Source organism: Nothobranchius furzeri, chromosome 6, assembly GCF_043380555.1.
Source record: "Nothobranchius furzeri strain GRZ-AD chromosome 6, NfurGRZ-RIMD1, whole genome shotgun sequence".
In the NCBI taxonomy this organism is placed as follows: Eukaryota; Metazoa; Chordata; class Actinopteri; order Cyprinodontiformes; family Nothobranchiidae; genus Nothobranchius; species Nothobranchius furzeri.
Window position 1 is genome coordinate 37,128,490 of NC_091746.1, and position 15,352 is coordinate 37,143,841.

At 43.0% G+C, this 15,352-nt stretch overlaps 1 protein-coding gene and 1 long non-coding RNA gene across 3 annotated transcripts; one reads left to right on the plus strand and one right to left on the minus strand.

Moving 5' to 3' along the window:
* The first annotated feature begins 3,560 nt into the window (after window positions 1-3,560).
* Window positions 3,561-8,577, plus strand: LOC139070458 (spectrin alpha chain, non-erythrocytic 1-like). Of its 2 annotated transcripts, XM_070552719.1 has the most exons (6): window positions 3,561-7,035; window positions 7,459-7,551; window positions 7,662-7,766; window positions 7,839-7,871; window positions 7,952-7,987; window positions 8,194-8,577. In XM_070552719.1, exons 2-6 carry the CDS (start codon window positions 7,486-7,488, stop codon window positions 8,269-8,271), a joined length of 318 nt encoding a protein of 105 aa, XP_070408820.1. In that variant the 5' UTR covers window positions 3,561-7,035; window positions 7,459-7,485; the 3' UTR covers window positions 8,272-8,577. The 2 variants fall into 2 exon arrangements, 1 of the variants encoding a protein (XP_070408820.1); XR_011520956.1 differs by lacking the exon at window positions 8,194-8,577 and having other exon boundaries at window positions 7,627-8,187.
* Window positions 8,578-8,702: 125 nt separating this feature from the next.
* LOC139070459 (uncharacterized) lies at window positions 8,703-9,802 on the minus strand. The gene is made up of 2 exons (XR_011520957.1): window positions 9,597-9,802; window positions 8,703-8,888 (listed from the first exon to the last, which is right to left on the minus strand). It is a non-coding gene; the product is annotated as an uncharacterized lncRNA (long non-coding RNA).
* Between the last annotated feature and the right edge of the window lie 5,550 nt (window positions 9,803-15,352).

Here is a 15,352-nt window from a genome sequence, read left to right on the forward strand (position 1 = left end):
GCCTGGCTGATCACCTGATAACTCCTGTCATCTGGTTATGACAGCATGAGGATGTCCTCACACACGTGTAACCTATCAGCTCATCTGGCAGAATAGAGCTCCGGGAGTTGACGTCACTTTTCCCGGCATGCAACAGTTCAAATCGAAACGGCGCCATATTGGCATGCAGAAGCCGGCAGCTGGACTATTTGTTATTGTCCAAAAACTCAATCAAACGGGAAATATGGTAGATTCCTGTTGTGCCCCAGGATGCAGAACAGACGCGGACGACATAAGGAATGAGCCATCTACAGGATTCCCCAAGATCCGGAGTGCCGCAAACGTTGGATCAAACAATTGTAATAAAACGCGCTAGTGACCGGGCGAAAATGAAACTGTGGGATCCCGAGAGTAAAGGATTTCGCTTATGCAGCCACCACTTCATATCAGGTACTTAAACCAACGTTTCCTCAACTGTGTATGGTATTTATTTTAAATGCTTTTATTATGATTCTTAGTGGGCTTCCTAAAATTATTTTGGCGTGGCTTTTTCTGTCTTAATACTCATAGCAGCAAGTAAACATCACGTAAAACGTTGCCTCGTGAGTTCTGTGTGCTGCCGTTTCCGTGTTTTATGATCACAGCAATTAACCGGCTAAGCTGTATTTAATTTTTAAGCAATGGTTGATCAATTGTCAGATCACACACCGAGACTACTTACGTGTAAATCTGTTATTTGTCCGTCCATCCATCCATTTTCATCCGCGTATCCGGAGTCGGGTTGCGGGGGCAGTAGCATGACTTCCCTCTCCCCAGCCGCCGGAGCCAGCTCCTCCGGGTAAATCCCAAGGGGTTCCCCGGTCAGATCCGGTGTTGTGCCGGTAAGAAGCCCGCTCCGACAGCTTCTGGCGTCGGAGCGGGCAGTAGAGTCGAGAGTCCCAGACCTTCTCCCCAGCTCCTCCGGCCGGGGGGATCCCAAGGGGTTCCCCCGGCCAGGTCCGGTGTTGTGCCGGTAAGAAGTCCGCTCCGACATCTTCTGGCGTTTTTAAAAAGTATCCCAGGGGCACGGTAAGGGTCGGAGATGTTTAGTCTATTTAATTTCTGACTATATAAAACGATTTCTTCTGTTTTAAAGTGTGAAGTAAACTCCGACGAAGTAAAATCCAAGCGGATCCCGTTCATGTTCATGGTTACATCCGTGTTTGTTTACCTTTTTTGCATGCCAAAATGGCGTCCACTAACTGAGAGTCACGTGGGGTCCGGAGCTCTATAGAGAGAGAAGAGACAACACCACATCTCCTGTTCCTGGAAAGCCTTCAGCCATCCTTCGATGACTGAGAACCTCCATCAGCTCTGTCTCCTGTCTGCCTACAATTATTATAATAAATATTGTGTTTGACAAGTTTTTTTGTGCTGCCAAATATCTCATATAGATTCCAGTTTTGATATTTTAATGGATATTTATAAATTACATTAATTGAATTATCACAATGCATGTTTAACTAGCTCTATTGTGATGAATTAAACTAGCACCTCACTGTTAAAAGCTCGTTTTAATTTCAAGCATGTTTAAGTATTTATGGACATGAACAAAAACAGGAAATATATAAATTGAGATTTATTTAATTAATATAACAAATAAGGAGGAAAGAGTCATTAAAAGGCACATTCTTCTGGAAGCTCCTGATCCTGATGGCACCAGCAGAGGAGACCACCTGCAGACACCAGAGACCAGCTGCAGACACCAGAGGACCTAGAACCAAGAGAGCAGCTGTTATCAGTAAATAAATAAATCAGGGCAGTTTTAGTGAGCTGAACACATTACAGAATAATTTTCTCATGGGGTATTTTCATAACTTTATGCAGCAGACTGTAACTTGAGCCCAGAGCTACCGGAGAGCTGCTATCCAGCACGTTTCAGTGGATTTTCCTGCTTTAACAGGTTAGATTAGCTGTTAAGCAGCTCAGCTATTTGTTGCTGATTAAAACCAGGTGTGCTGAAGCAGATAAACCTCTAAAACATGCTGAATACTAGCTCTCCAGGGCCGTGGAGACAAACCCTGCAGCTAATCCAATGCTATGGCTAACGGCTACTTACGTTCAGAGGTGGTTCTGTTGGGTCGGTTCTGGGAGTTACAGGCAACTCACAAGCTCACAACAATAAGGCTCAGGTCCGCTTGTCTCCTCCAAATAGACTTGGTCCCTTTCTTCTCGAGTGTCTGGGTAAGGAGGGGGAGAAACATCCTCCACTTCTAATAACTGCATAGAGTGAAGGGAGCTAGCATCGTCTAGTTAGCCGTCGTCTTCGTCACTGCCGCGGCTCCGCCCTCTCGGTCCTCCAGGCAACGCCTACTAATGTTGCATTTTTTAAAATTGATACATGGGTAGAGAATGACTCTGAGGCTCAATTGACCCGCTCTTTAAGTCTCCATGGCTTCATCATAGACACAAAATGAATTAGCACACAGCTCAAACCGGAGTCAATTAGGGTTACATAACATTTTAAAGTTGGATAACTTTGCATGACTATGTATATAAGTCTCTAGAAACCCATTTTTCTCAACAACAAAAAACCAGATAAAAATACATTCAGCCTTGATTGTACACATCAAGATTTATTATTTACAGTGATATAATTAATAATGCTCCTGAGAGACAAACTTAGTTACGGACTAAATAACAATGCTTCAACCTGCCCAGCATCCAAAACAATCTATACATTTTTTCTGATTGATATATATAATTATCATTATGTGGAAAAACAATGTGATTATCACCAAAAATAGCCTTTTATGTTCCTTTGTAATAGTACTGATAGAGAAGAGAGCCTTAAGTGATTCCCACAGACCCCCTTAAATGAGGCTGCTAGCTAACATGCTATATTGCTCACTTTCTTGAGGTTCATTGGGTTGTGAGGGGACACCTGTTGACATATCACCAGCTGCTGATTCTGGTAGGGACAAGGACAGCAACCCATTTACCATTATTAGATGAAACATAGTTCCACTCACTGTGGATATCAGAGCTAGCAAACAGGTTGAATTTAACCACTCACCAACTAAACCCACCTTTCTTTGAGAAAAACTGTGTGACATACTGATGCCCTCTCTTCTGCCTGTCCTTTCTCCTTTCTTTCTTTCCTTTTCTGTGACCCAGACTTTGTTTTTGCAGACATATTTACTGCAGCCATGGCGCACTCTGCTGTCTGACTGCTGCGTGAGCTGGCCTGGCCTGCTATGCGCCCCTCGGCCAGGTGGACTGTACCATTTTATGCCGTTAGGAAGGGGGGTTCAAATTAATTAGTCAAAATAAAGTAGGGACCTCTGCATAAATACACATTTCATAAAGACCAAAAGATTGTTTGTTTAATGTCTTAAATGAGAAAAATACTGCAAAGTAAGGTACTTGTGATTTTTTAACTTTATTTTTTTATTCAACTTTGAAACTTTTTTGGGCCCCTGACAGCTGTGAGCCCTTAGAATCTTCCTAATCTTTCACCGCTTTACGGCGCCCCTGCGGGGACCCCAAAGGTACCGAAGTCTGTAGAAGAAACCGCAGTGCCGACTAGGCCGGTCTCGAGATGTCTCCAGGTCATGATAGGTAGTTATTTGCGTCTATGGAGGACTCTTAAGGAGTGAAGTTGGTTCAGCTTTGTTCTGAAGGAACCATTTGCGGTCAGCTGTAGCGTGCAACAGGTTTTTGACAGCTTGTCAAAAGATGCTCTGGGATAAAGAGGTTTTGCTCCGGATGGCCGGTGAGTTCTCAAGAACTCACAAGAACTGACCAAGCCCCCACAATGCCGCTCTAAAAATGGTCCCATCCCGGAAGTAAGAAAAATTGCAGTTCCACCCTCATCCGCTGGGGGCTGGTACCAGAAGCGAGCAAATCCTCATTGACCCCCATGTTAAAAATGCCATTTTCACAGCAGAAATAAACATGTTTACAGCCTGGTTCAAAAAATGGTTTTTTGTCTAAATTATCTAGTTTATACTCATGACAACTCTGAGGGGGGTGAATTTTTTTCTCACTCTGTTTAAGTGTATTGAAAGCCTAAAATTCTGTATAATTAATGAGCATCCGACACACGTGACCGCCGCCTCAGACCCACGTGACCACATAGCTAGCTCCGTGGAAAGGCCTCAGTACAGCCTCGGTCTCTCCTGGAAACTGTGTCGGGATTTTGAGTCTCTGTGCTTGTGAATTCTGTTTTGGATAATATTGGTGCAATTGTTGGACAAAATGACTTGCTGTGGTATTAATTGCACTAATAGAGCGTCCAAGGAGTCTCCACTTCATTTTTTTCGGTAAGTTAAAATCTATATTTGTATTTTATGTCACTGCTGCCTAGCTGAGTTTACCGAAGTAGCTAGCTAACTATCATTTTAACGTGTAGCATGTACTGTTTAACCATGAAATTTAAATGTAAAATACGGTAAAATAATTAATAGGGCATATTTCGATGGGTAAAAGGGTAAAACCCAGTGCATTTAAGATAAAAATGGGTTGAAAGATGACGCAGCGCGCCGCTTGGAGGGACACCTGTGCTCCATTCTTTCATCCGGTAATCCCCGACCGATGCGGCGCCTACTTGCTGCGCCTAGCTGCTGCGTGGTCTGACCGCTCGTGGAGTTTTTCATGTCTGACTTTAACCGCATCTAATACCGTATTACGGCGTGAGCGCAACAGCGACAACTTAATATCGATGTGTAAGCAGCCTGAGTGGTAGGGTGTTTTCATCTGAACCCTTAAAACCTCCAGCAGGCTACGCTGCACTATTGACGTGTTCGCGCGCGGCGCTAACAACTTAGCAACGTGACATGTCTCTGAGAAAGCGTAAAACACGGACGCTTCTTCTGAAGCGGAAAATAACACTTCTTCTTAAGCAGAGCAGGATGTCGCCTCGGCTCGTTCACGGCCGAGCCGGACTGAGCTCGATAACATTGACCAAGCACAGCCACTGGGCCGTTGTAGCTGCCACCAGGCCTGCTGAAGGAACTCCAGCGGGTTTCATCACTCGTAAAGTTTCTTGTTTTTGCTGGGGATTTCTGTATTTTACCGCTCCCTCCTGCAGTCTTCCCCTATTAAAATTTAAAATGTGTAACTTTATGTATTGTGATGAATGACTAATATTCATGTAAAACTAAAACGTTAGGCATTTAGGGGGAAAAAACAAAATAATAAACATTATACAGATGTCAAATAAATCAAACTGTAATTAAACTATATATTTTCAAAGTCATATAGACAGCATGATGGTTTGTGTGATCCGCGCGGTTTCACTTACACCCCTTTAATGATCAGGCTGTTTTTTTATTTTTATCAGCTGATAGCAGTTAAAATTATGGTAAAAAATACTTTTATCTGTTTTTGATAACTTAATGCCCAGGAAGAGCATCTTCTCTAGACATTAAATATAACCCAAATGTTTTATTATGAGCAGATCTGATGAAGGTGTAGACAAGCAGTCTGCAAAGTAAAACTTGTTTAGAGTCCAAACTCTTACTAAAGCTTTTGAAAAGAAAAAATGGTTGAATTTTGAGAAATATCCACAACAGGGGAGCGAGATCTCTGAAAAATGTATATTTTCTCTGAATTCATAGAATAATGTGAAGATTCTGGGAAAAGTTGGGATTCTGAGATTAAAACGTAAATCTTTCTAATCATAATTCTGGCAGTTTTTGTGTCCTTCTGCTGTGGAAAGTCGTGCAACATGAAGATACTGAGAAGATGCTTAAAACCTGTATTTTTATTCCATCCATAAATAAAATCATGAGCTATTTTTTTAATCCAAATTTGATCCAAAGGGCCATCGTTGGTTCCAGACCCGTTCTAGAACATTCCTCTAATCTTAAAGTCATCATCAGTTTCTTCCTTTTAACAAATATTTATTTGTTCAAATATTTATTTGTTCAAATATTTAATATTTATAACTGGAATATTTGTTCCTCCCTCTCCCACTGCAGTTAGTCCTGTCCTGCAACCCTGTTTTTGCAGCTTAGTGAAGCCAACCATCACTAACCTGGGGGTGGTTTTGGACCCAGAGATGCGGATGGACTCCCACATTAGCCAGGTGGTTAGATCCTGCTTTTCCCGGCTTTGCCAGCTACCAAAGATGAAGTCCATCCTGAAAGACGTGTCATATTTTCTCCCCAAGCCGGACCTGACCGTCATGTATCGGTCCAAAATAGTGTGATGATATTGTGTTTTTTGTACATAACAGACTTTTTAACAGACAAATTTGTCGCATTCTCCTACACCTCTTCACGGGCTCGCCACAGTAAATATTCTATTTGGCGAGAGATAAACTTTATTGTATTTATCCTAGTGAATCTATAATTAAACGGGTAAACTAGTATTAGCACATCCAACATCAAAGAAAGTAAAATGTTACTATCAGGAGAGGGAGAATGTTTAAGTGGTTAGCAGCAGTGTGCTAGCCGATGGCCCCCTCCATGAGGCCACCACAGCTCAGCAAAACGTCATTGTAGCTTCTTCTGGGGAGAAAAACACTTAGAGAAAAAATAAAGTTAACAGCTGAAATAGCAGGAAATAATACAGTTAAAGAGCAGATTGTAGAAGAAAGAAACCCCTGGGTTAAACTGGTCTGTCTACTGCATAATGCTGAACTCTAACATGTGTCCTCAGGGAAGGACCTGATTGGTGTCCAGAACCTGCTGAAGAAGCACCAGGCTCTGCAGGCTGAGATCACAGGTCATGAACCTCGCATCAAGGCTGTCACCCAGAAAGGAGAGACCATGGTGGAGGAAGGTAGAGCAGGTCTGGTCCTGACATGTTTCTGAGGTGTCTGCAGGTTCTGGCTCACTTTTTTTGGGTCCAGGTCACTTCGCTGGTGAGGAAGTGAAGACTAAACTGTGGGAGCTTCATGGACGTTGGGACATGCTGAAGGCCAAGGCGTCCCAGAGGAGGCAGGACCTGGAGGACTCTCTGCAGGCCCAGCAGTACTTTGCGGATGCTAATGAGGCCGAGTCCTGGATGAGGGAGAAGGAGCCCATCGTTGGAAGTCCAGACTAAGGGAAAGACGAGGACTTGGCCGAGGTATGGAAGTCCCTTCCTGAGAAACTCCAATCGCTTTTCTTTGCTCTCTTTCCAGTCCTTCATAATTAGTGTTTCTGTATTTGTCATTTCCTTCGGTTGTCTACCAGACGCCGTTGCTCGTTTGAGCGTCTCATGGGTTAGGGGTAGAAGTGCTGGCCTCGCACAGGAAGTGATGACAAACGTGTTCCCGTCGCTCTTATTTCAAACGGTTTACAAGCTGTGATGTGTGTTCCCGCTGCAGAGCAGCCATGACACGTGGCAGCCGGCAGAAGGCTCACGCTTTTCCACTAAACACCCGCAGAGCTGCGTCTGCGGTGAACTGAGCAGGGTTTGTTTTACAGTGGCGGATCCGATTGGACCATCGCTGCGAGAAAGCTCCACTTGTGTCAGACGAGCTGAAGGTTCTGATGTTCTGCTCCACAGGCTCTCCTGAAGAAGCACGAGGCCCTGATGTCGGACCTGTCGGCTTACGGCAGCAGCATCCAGGCCCTGAAGGAGCAGGCCCAGTCCTGCAGGGTGAGTTCAGAACCCTCGGCCCGTCAGAACATTCTTATCCACCACGTTCTAACACCAGACCTGTTAACCCGACAGCAACAAGGTGATCAGCAGGTGCTTTTGTCCTGCAGGACCTGAAGGCCAACGAGTCCCGCCTGAGGGACATCAACAAGGTGGCATCTGAACTGGAGTCAGAAGGTCTGATGGCTGAGGAGGCTCCTATGGTTCAGGCTCAGGTGAGCGTCACCTGTCTGCAGCAGCTGGTCCCTCTCACTTCCTGGTTTAACTCTGCTCGTCTCTGTTTGTAGCAACAAGAACATCTGGGTTCTGCTCCTGGAAAGGTGCATGTTGTCCTCCGCCTCAACCAGAACCAGACGTGGTGTTTATGTTACCACTCATTTGTTTGTTTGTTTGTTTACAGGATGAAGCCGACTCTAACACGGCGTCACCCTGGAAGGTGAGTTCATTCAGCTGATCAGAGGTCACCTCTGATGGCAGCAGTCACGGCCGACCGTGCTGACATCACACAGGAATTCAGGTGACCCGGCAGGCACCAGGTGCTGGTGAAAGTGGGGACATGTCAGCTGGTTGCCATGGCTACAGTTATCTTTATGCATCTGTATGACTGCTGACTGGTGTGTTTCCTGTGACCTTTGACCTCAGACCGTACGGTTGGGCGTTCAGACGACGACTAACTTTAATTCCATCAAGGTAAGAGGAAGCTCTTCCCTTCCTGTCTGAGTGATCCGTCTCCAGGTTTCTTCGTCCGGCGTCCAGCCCGCTGGCGTCCACCTTCATCTCACCTTCATCTCATCTCACTTCATTTATAGTGCAATACTTTCACATTATCATTTTCCCACACTTCTGTATACCTGTATTTTGTTGTTTTTCAATAAAGAATGACAAATTATTTAAGTTTGGTTTTTGTTGCACACAAATATATATCTGTAAAAAATATCTACAAAGCTAATGTTTACATAACAAGTATGATTGGGTTTGGCAATACGGCACTCAAGTTTATTTTAGTAAGATTTTCAAACCAAGTAAAGTTAGTAAAAAACACATTTCTATTGTCTGCTAAGAAACTGTTGGGATTTAAAATGGGCCTGTTGTACAAATAACTTATAAATGATTATTCCTCACTTTTGTCTTAACCAAAGAAATTCCAGTAATTGAGCAAAAACATTTATTTTTAACACTACATTTTATAAAACAGGGCGCAAAGTGTCGGCACATGTATGTATGTCGATGGTCCGCCCCAACCGAACCAGGAGACACAGACGTCAGGGAGGCCAAGGTTGTCTCTGCAGCTCTCTGGGCACCACGCCTCACTCAGCTGTCCCCAATGATCCAAATGGCTATGGAGGAAAAAAAATGTAATAAAAGAATGTAACTTAAAAACTCCCAGACCTCATGTCATATTTACTAATCAGCTATGGCTGATTTGTTTGGATCACAGTGAGTTACACTAATTCTAATATATTTTTATTTCTATTATACATACATACTTTTTAACTGTTATTTTCACATGACTGTTATCAGGCTCTCTTGTTCTGGTTCTGATGATAACTCTGTGTCTTCCAGTAAGTTATCTTGTGCTTACTTCATCTGTATAATGTCTCTTTACTTTTGGTAAATTGTACTGAGTCCAGAATAAAGGCTAGCTGGCTGTACAAGATACAAACAAGTATTACGTTTTGGAAATATATGAAACACCGCTAGCATCTGTTAAGAGCCTGTGGCGGGGTGCTGAGGGCCGGCTCCAGCCCAGGAATGAGCTCTACACGCCGGCCGGGAGGGTTTGAAACACCGCCATCCTCTCCTCTGCTGGCTGTTCATTCTGTTATGGTTACCGGTGCTTGTGTTGCAATGTGAAACGCTTGGTCTCAGATTTTGTAAGAAAGATAATAAAATGTCTCCCCAAAATACGACTTAAATATATTTTCTCTTCTTCATGATACATTTAATGGCTGGTGCGACTCAGGAGTGATAGCGCCGAAAAAAACTGTACTGAAAACTTGCTCAAAGCAAAATGTATTCATTACGGAAATAAATTATAAACTTACCGATTTAAAACTTTTTTAATACAGGTACTTCTCACGAACAGGCGCAGAAAACCTCCACCTAAACTCCGTGTGAGGTTCAGGTCGATGGGTGTTCCAGTTAGCTCCGGTTGGGTTGAAGCTAGGTGGCTACATCCGTTAGCTCGGCTCCCACCTCCGCTTTAGCTTTGGGTTAGCCAGGGTTAGCTTCAGGTTAGCTCGTAGCTAGTTCGCCTGTGTGTCGTCACTCGAGCCCAGCCTTACAGCCACACCCTCAGCGCCTCCTCTCTTCCCTTTTATGGAATTGTCTGGGCTGGACGGAACCTGTGACACGGTCAAAATGGCGGTGGTGGCCACCTCCCATTATAGACAACAAACGTGTTATTGAAGCCAATGGAATCCGTTTGTCCAGTATATGTACAGTCTATGGAACTGACTCACGGTGAAGTGAGTCCTGTTTTAATAATCGTCATATTTTGATTTACTAACACATCTGAATTTGACACGTAAAAAGGGTTTTACCGACAAACCTCAGAAAACACGCCTCGCGTCAGATGCAGAAGTTCTGATTGGTGGAACAGAAAGCAATGTGTCAGGATATTATCTTAACCTTGTCATCGTCACATGTCTGAGTGTGTGAGCTGTCAGTAGATAGTGATTCACTTGTTAAATCTAACTTTACTGATCATAACATAATAATATTCATTTCAACCACAGTAATTTAAGCATAGATTAATCAAAACATTGTTATTATTCTTCAACCAATATTGTTCATTCAACCATATGATTATTTACTCCTTTCGTTCACTATATGATTTAATTATGACAGCTCATCCATCTTGTGCTGTGAAGCGAAGCAGTCTTAGATAAGAGGGAGTTTGGAGGGACCTTGGCAAGCACGGTATCTTTCTTGCAGATTAAAGCCCCAGTTAAGACTTATGTCTCCCTGTGACCCAATACTGAAGAGGTCGACCTGTAGATGGAAAAACAGACCATTTCCGGAGGCTACTTTGTGAAATGTGCTTAAAAAATGCTTGAATCTGATTTTGGCAAAGGTGTAAAAACCCTGATACTGAAACAGGAAGCTTCTTTGTGTGGTGTGACTTGGTTTCCCCTGCTTGGGAGGGTAAAGCCTGCGGCACTCAGAGACAGATGTGCTGCGCCATGTCACACCCGCACCATCATTTTGAAAATAAGCCGTTATAGTTACTGAGAGTGGCTACACGGGGATCCAACACATCCCAGAAGCACCAGTTCTATTTCGAGCGCCGTGGTGCAGCTCTTTACAACATTGTGGAGTACTTTACAACAGCAGAACGGCTTTACGGCATAAACCCTACTGCCACAACATGGACAAGGTGAACTATTGATCTTAAAATATTCTAATAAATATAATAGCGTACCAACCCATTTTTAATGAATTAAAGTCTCACAAAACACGACAGAGTCTGATCACGTATAAACAAGAGTCACTGTCCACTTCCTGTTTTGAAGTCCCGCGTGATGCTGTGACCATCACGTGACTTTCCAAGAAATGCTCAGTGGTGTAGCGAGTCCTGTGAGACCATTTGACTTCCCAAAACCGCACCGCTTTCGTGGCGCGGCACATTTGTCTTCTGTGTGCCCCAGGCTTTAGTGTGCTGGAATTGTAGTCATGTCTTTTATTTGGCATTCTTTTGTGTCTTCACTCTTTCTCTCTTCCATTCAAATCAAATATCATCAGCATCTTATTAAATTGTTGAGCTGTTTCCTTTGTTTAATTTCACGGGTAATGCGTCTCTCTTCCCACATCCTGCTGTTTCTGTCAACCCTTTACCTATTACTTGTTCTGCAGCAGCAGTCTCATCTGTTCTGTCAGATTTCTGTTATGAAATCATCTCTGTCAGTAGGGTGTACAGCATGGAGGCAGCATGTTGGTTGTGTTTCTTTGAGTTCTAACTATTTCACCTTTCTGAAGAAAACGCTTCATCTTTCATAGCATAGCTGTGATTTTTCTGTATGATGAGTTCATCATGTTTGACCCTGATGCAGAAAGCTGCAGAGTTATGAAACAAACAAGTCAAGGTCAATTTTATGTTACATTATTTGTTTTCACTCTTTTATTTTCTGTTTTTTTTTCCTAAAGAAATTTCATTTGAGGCTATTCATTTATTTGTTTAGTTATTTATTTATTTTTTGCTTAATTCCGCAAGTTTCCAACTTGATGAGCTGGTTTTAGAGCTCCCTGTATTCATATTCTTATGCAGCAAATTGTTGTTTTGTACTACTGAAGATGCTTAGGCAGATACATTTTAATCCACTAGCTCGTGGGCCAATTTAAGTGCTTTCCTGTGTAAGGTTAAAAATACCAGTGTTTCCTATTGTAGAGGGGTTCCTGAAGCTAAGCTATTCAGACAGATACTTTGTTTTTCAGCGCTGATGCAGCTAATGCCATGGAATAGTGTTGTTGTAGAACCCAAATGCAGACAGGTGAAGTCATGTCCAGAGAGCAGCCAGGTAGGCTCAAAGAATGCAAACCACATTACTCCTTCTACATTAGAGGTTCGACTCTCTGGCAGACCCTCCTCTCCAGAACCCCTGAATAGAACTTACCATGGGGTGCAATGTCCTTGCAGTTGAAACACACCCTGTGGTCCCCCTTTTTAAATTGGAGGACCAGCAGCCCCGTCTGCCAATCCAACAGAACTGCCCCTGATGTCCACACAATTTTGCAGAGCTGTGTCAACCACAGCCCCACAACATCCATAGCTTTTAGGAACTCCGGTCGGATCTCATTCACCCCTTAGCCTTGCCTCTGAGACACTTTTTGATCACCTCAGTCGCCTCAGCACTAGAGAATGGAGAGCCAGTGGGATTGAGGAGGTCATAAAAGTACTCCCACCCACCAATCCAACACATCCCAAATCAAGGTTGGCATTACACCACACCCTCCCCTTGATATTACAATAAAATGTATGTATCTTCTTATCAACTTACTGTGCACGACTTGACTTTGCTCACCATTTAGAACCTGGCGCCGATACAGTTGCCCAGAACAGACTTGTTTATTTATTAATTTTACATGGACTGCATTTGACCACACGATGTCTCTCTAACTTCACACACTAAGGTTTATAAAATAATGGTACCTGAATTGATATGAAATGTAGAAGACTGGCATCATTTTAAGATTCCAGCCACACACTTTGGTCTTGGATGCACTCAGACTTGCCGTTATCTTATCAGTACTGAACAATTTAAAAGTTGTTCTCCCAAAAATAGGACTTCAGGAAGCTATCTACAGTAGGTAAGTCACTAATTATTTATAACTTTTAAACCGAAACACACTTTTTGAGATCCATACAATACAGAAACATGGTTTCAGTGACAAACACAGGTAACGCTATACAGCTGAAAATGTCAGGAAATAGAACAATATTGCAGCAAGAACATTTGTCAGAAAACTACATCCAAGGGTTCTTGAGCTAACTGACATTAAAATCTGATCCCTCTTTTTTACTCCAAACACACAGAAAGATGTGCTAAAGCACATCACGAGAAAGAAAAGATGTGCACAAGCATTCTTTAAATACCTTCAAATACTCAGTTGTTCCTTTCCTCCTCATCGTCTTGTGTCTGTTTTCTGATGAGCACTGTCTTCTTCATGGCTCTCCAGGGCTCCCTCTTTGTGAGTACATGATAAATGGATAATCATAAAAAAAGAAACTTTGATATAGTGAAGAAAACATTTAAATGGGCCAAACATCACAAAAAACACAAACACAGACACACAACAAGAGTGAGATGTGGGTGACATAGATAACTGAGCATCCCGTTCCTTTTGGTTGCCATAGAAACCACATCTTATCAAGGATTATGTTGTTTCAGAAAGCTCTTCAGTTGCAGAGGCTCATTGCATGATCAGGGAAAGCCATTAAAGATGCTGGAGATAGAGTCCATCTCTGCTGGGCTGAAATTTGCCCTATCTGTCAGCTGAGTTACTCCTGATAGCCTTTATGTGGACAAACGCTCTACTACATGCAGACTCTAGGCTCAGAACAGCTATGGGTATGTACTTGTGGAGGAAGAAGCCACATGCTTCTAATTGACGTACAGGACACATCACAAAAGTATCAGTGGTTCCTCTTGACAAATGAAAAACAACCCACCAAACAAACTATGACTTTAGTAAAACTTTAGATTTCTATCTTTGTCGTGTGGGAGACGAAGACGAGCATCAGCAGAAGGTAAAGGGTAAAGAGTAAGCAGCATTCTCACATGAAGCTCACGGCATGTGGACTTCAGCAGACACGGCCCTCCTTGAGTTAATGAGTTGCGTAGGTCAGTGCTGTGAGAAAACATGACAGCCAGCGCAGACGGCTTGCTAATGGCCCCCAGGAGGTTCGCAGCAGGCTGTTACAGCTAATTTGAGCTCCTGTCAGACCAAGGTACCAACATTTATTACAGAGAAATAGATTACCAGATGCTCTGTCTGATGCCATGTGTGAGTATACACAAGAGAAGACAGGAATCACAGTTTACTTCTCTTCCCCTCTGAGACCTGCAGTTTTTCATGTGTAATAATCAACAAACCACCTGGACTGACATCAGGAACGTCTTTGACTCAATACACACACTTCATCTTTGACAGCAACTATGCAGTCATGAAAACCCCATGTGAGTTTTATATACCAGGAATACAAAATCAATCTAGTCTTTAACAGGTTAAATTACTAAAATCTATATCTTACTCAGGTCCAGGTCCTAATTTAGCAGCACCTTGATTTGTTTCTTCAGAGTTTTTGAGGGTGTGCTGCTTTGTTTAGGTTCATTATTTAGTTTCAGGACTCAGTTCGGCTCAATCAGCTATCAGACAGATGGTCTAGTTGAGTTTAGAATACTTTGGTTCATAGAAAAGTTCATGGTGGACAGCCAGGGACCCTAATTGTGTTTGAACTATTTCTATTGATACTAATGAGGTTACTGTGCATTCTGGGTAACCATCTCTAGTCCCATCTGTCGAAAAATATGTATTTTTGTGCATCATTCAGATGAAACCACACCAACATATTTATGCTATCACATTCTTTTAAAGCTGTTATAACAAATTCAGAGGCATTGACGGTTTTAAACAGGGGCCCGCAGGGGCCTGGGCCCCTATAGGACCGGCCCTGGCCCCTGTTATGGCCCCTGTGCTGAAGAGATCGGATTTTTTTTCCTACGCTGCCTCGGAGACAGGAACTAATGCTCTGCAGCGTTTCATACGGAGCCTTTAGAGCGTAGCACACTCTGTGGACAGAACTGTTTACCTGGTGGATTTTTGAATAAAAGATTAAAAATTGTTTAAATGGGACCCGAAGAAATTCTTGAGCACGACTAACGGAAAAGACGCTAAGAGACGAAGGTAAGCAGTACAGTTTATTTTCCTGACATCAGTGTTTTGATCGTAGTCGCGCGTTTCTGTCATTTACTTTTAAGTTCCTAACTGAGTCTATCCACAGTCAACAATGATTTGTTTTTCCTTTGTAACATTAACTGTAAAATAAAAATGAAGTTGCTGCATTTTAAGCCTTAGACACGTTGAGATTAGATCACAGTATTCATTTATCTATGACTTTCTCGCAGCACTGACTGGAAGCATCAGCAGCCATGAAAAGAAAAAGGGACATCTTGTCCTTTTTTACCACTGTTAATAAAGAACAGCATATACAGAGAGAGGATGAAAGTCACGAGGGAGCTGAGAAGCAGGATGAAAGAGAGAAGGAGGAGTTGGTTGGAGAGGAACCAGAGAGGTCAGACTG

Coding starts and splice junctions, on each gene's coding strand:
- LOC139070458 (XM_070552719.1), top strand. CDS start 7,486: ATGTCGGACCTGTCGGCTTACGGCAGCAGCATCCAGGCCCTGAAGGAG. Junction 7,552..7,661: donor AGCAGGCCCAGTCCTGCAGG/GTGAGTTCAGAA, acceptor TTTGTCCTGCAG/GACCTGAAGGCCAACGAGTC. Junction 7,988..8,193: donor ACACGGCGTCACCCTGGAAG/GTGAGTTCATTC, acceptor CTTTGACCTCAG/ACCGTACGGTTGGGCGTTCA.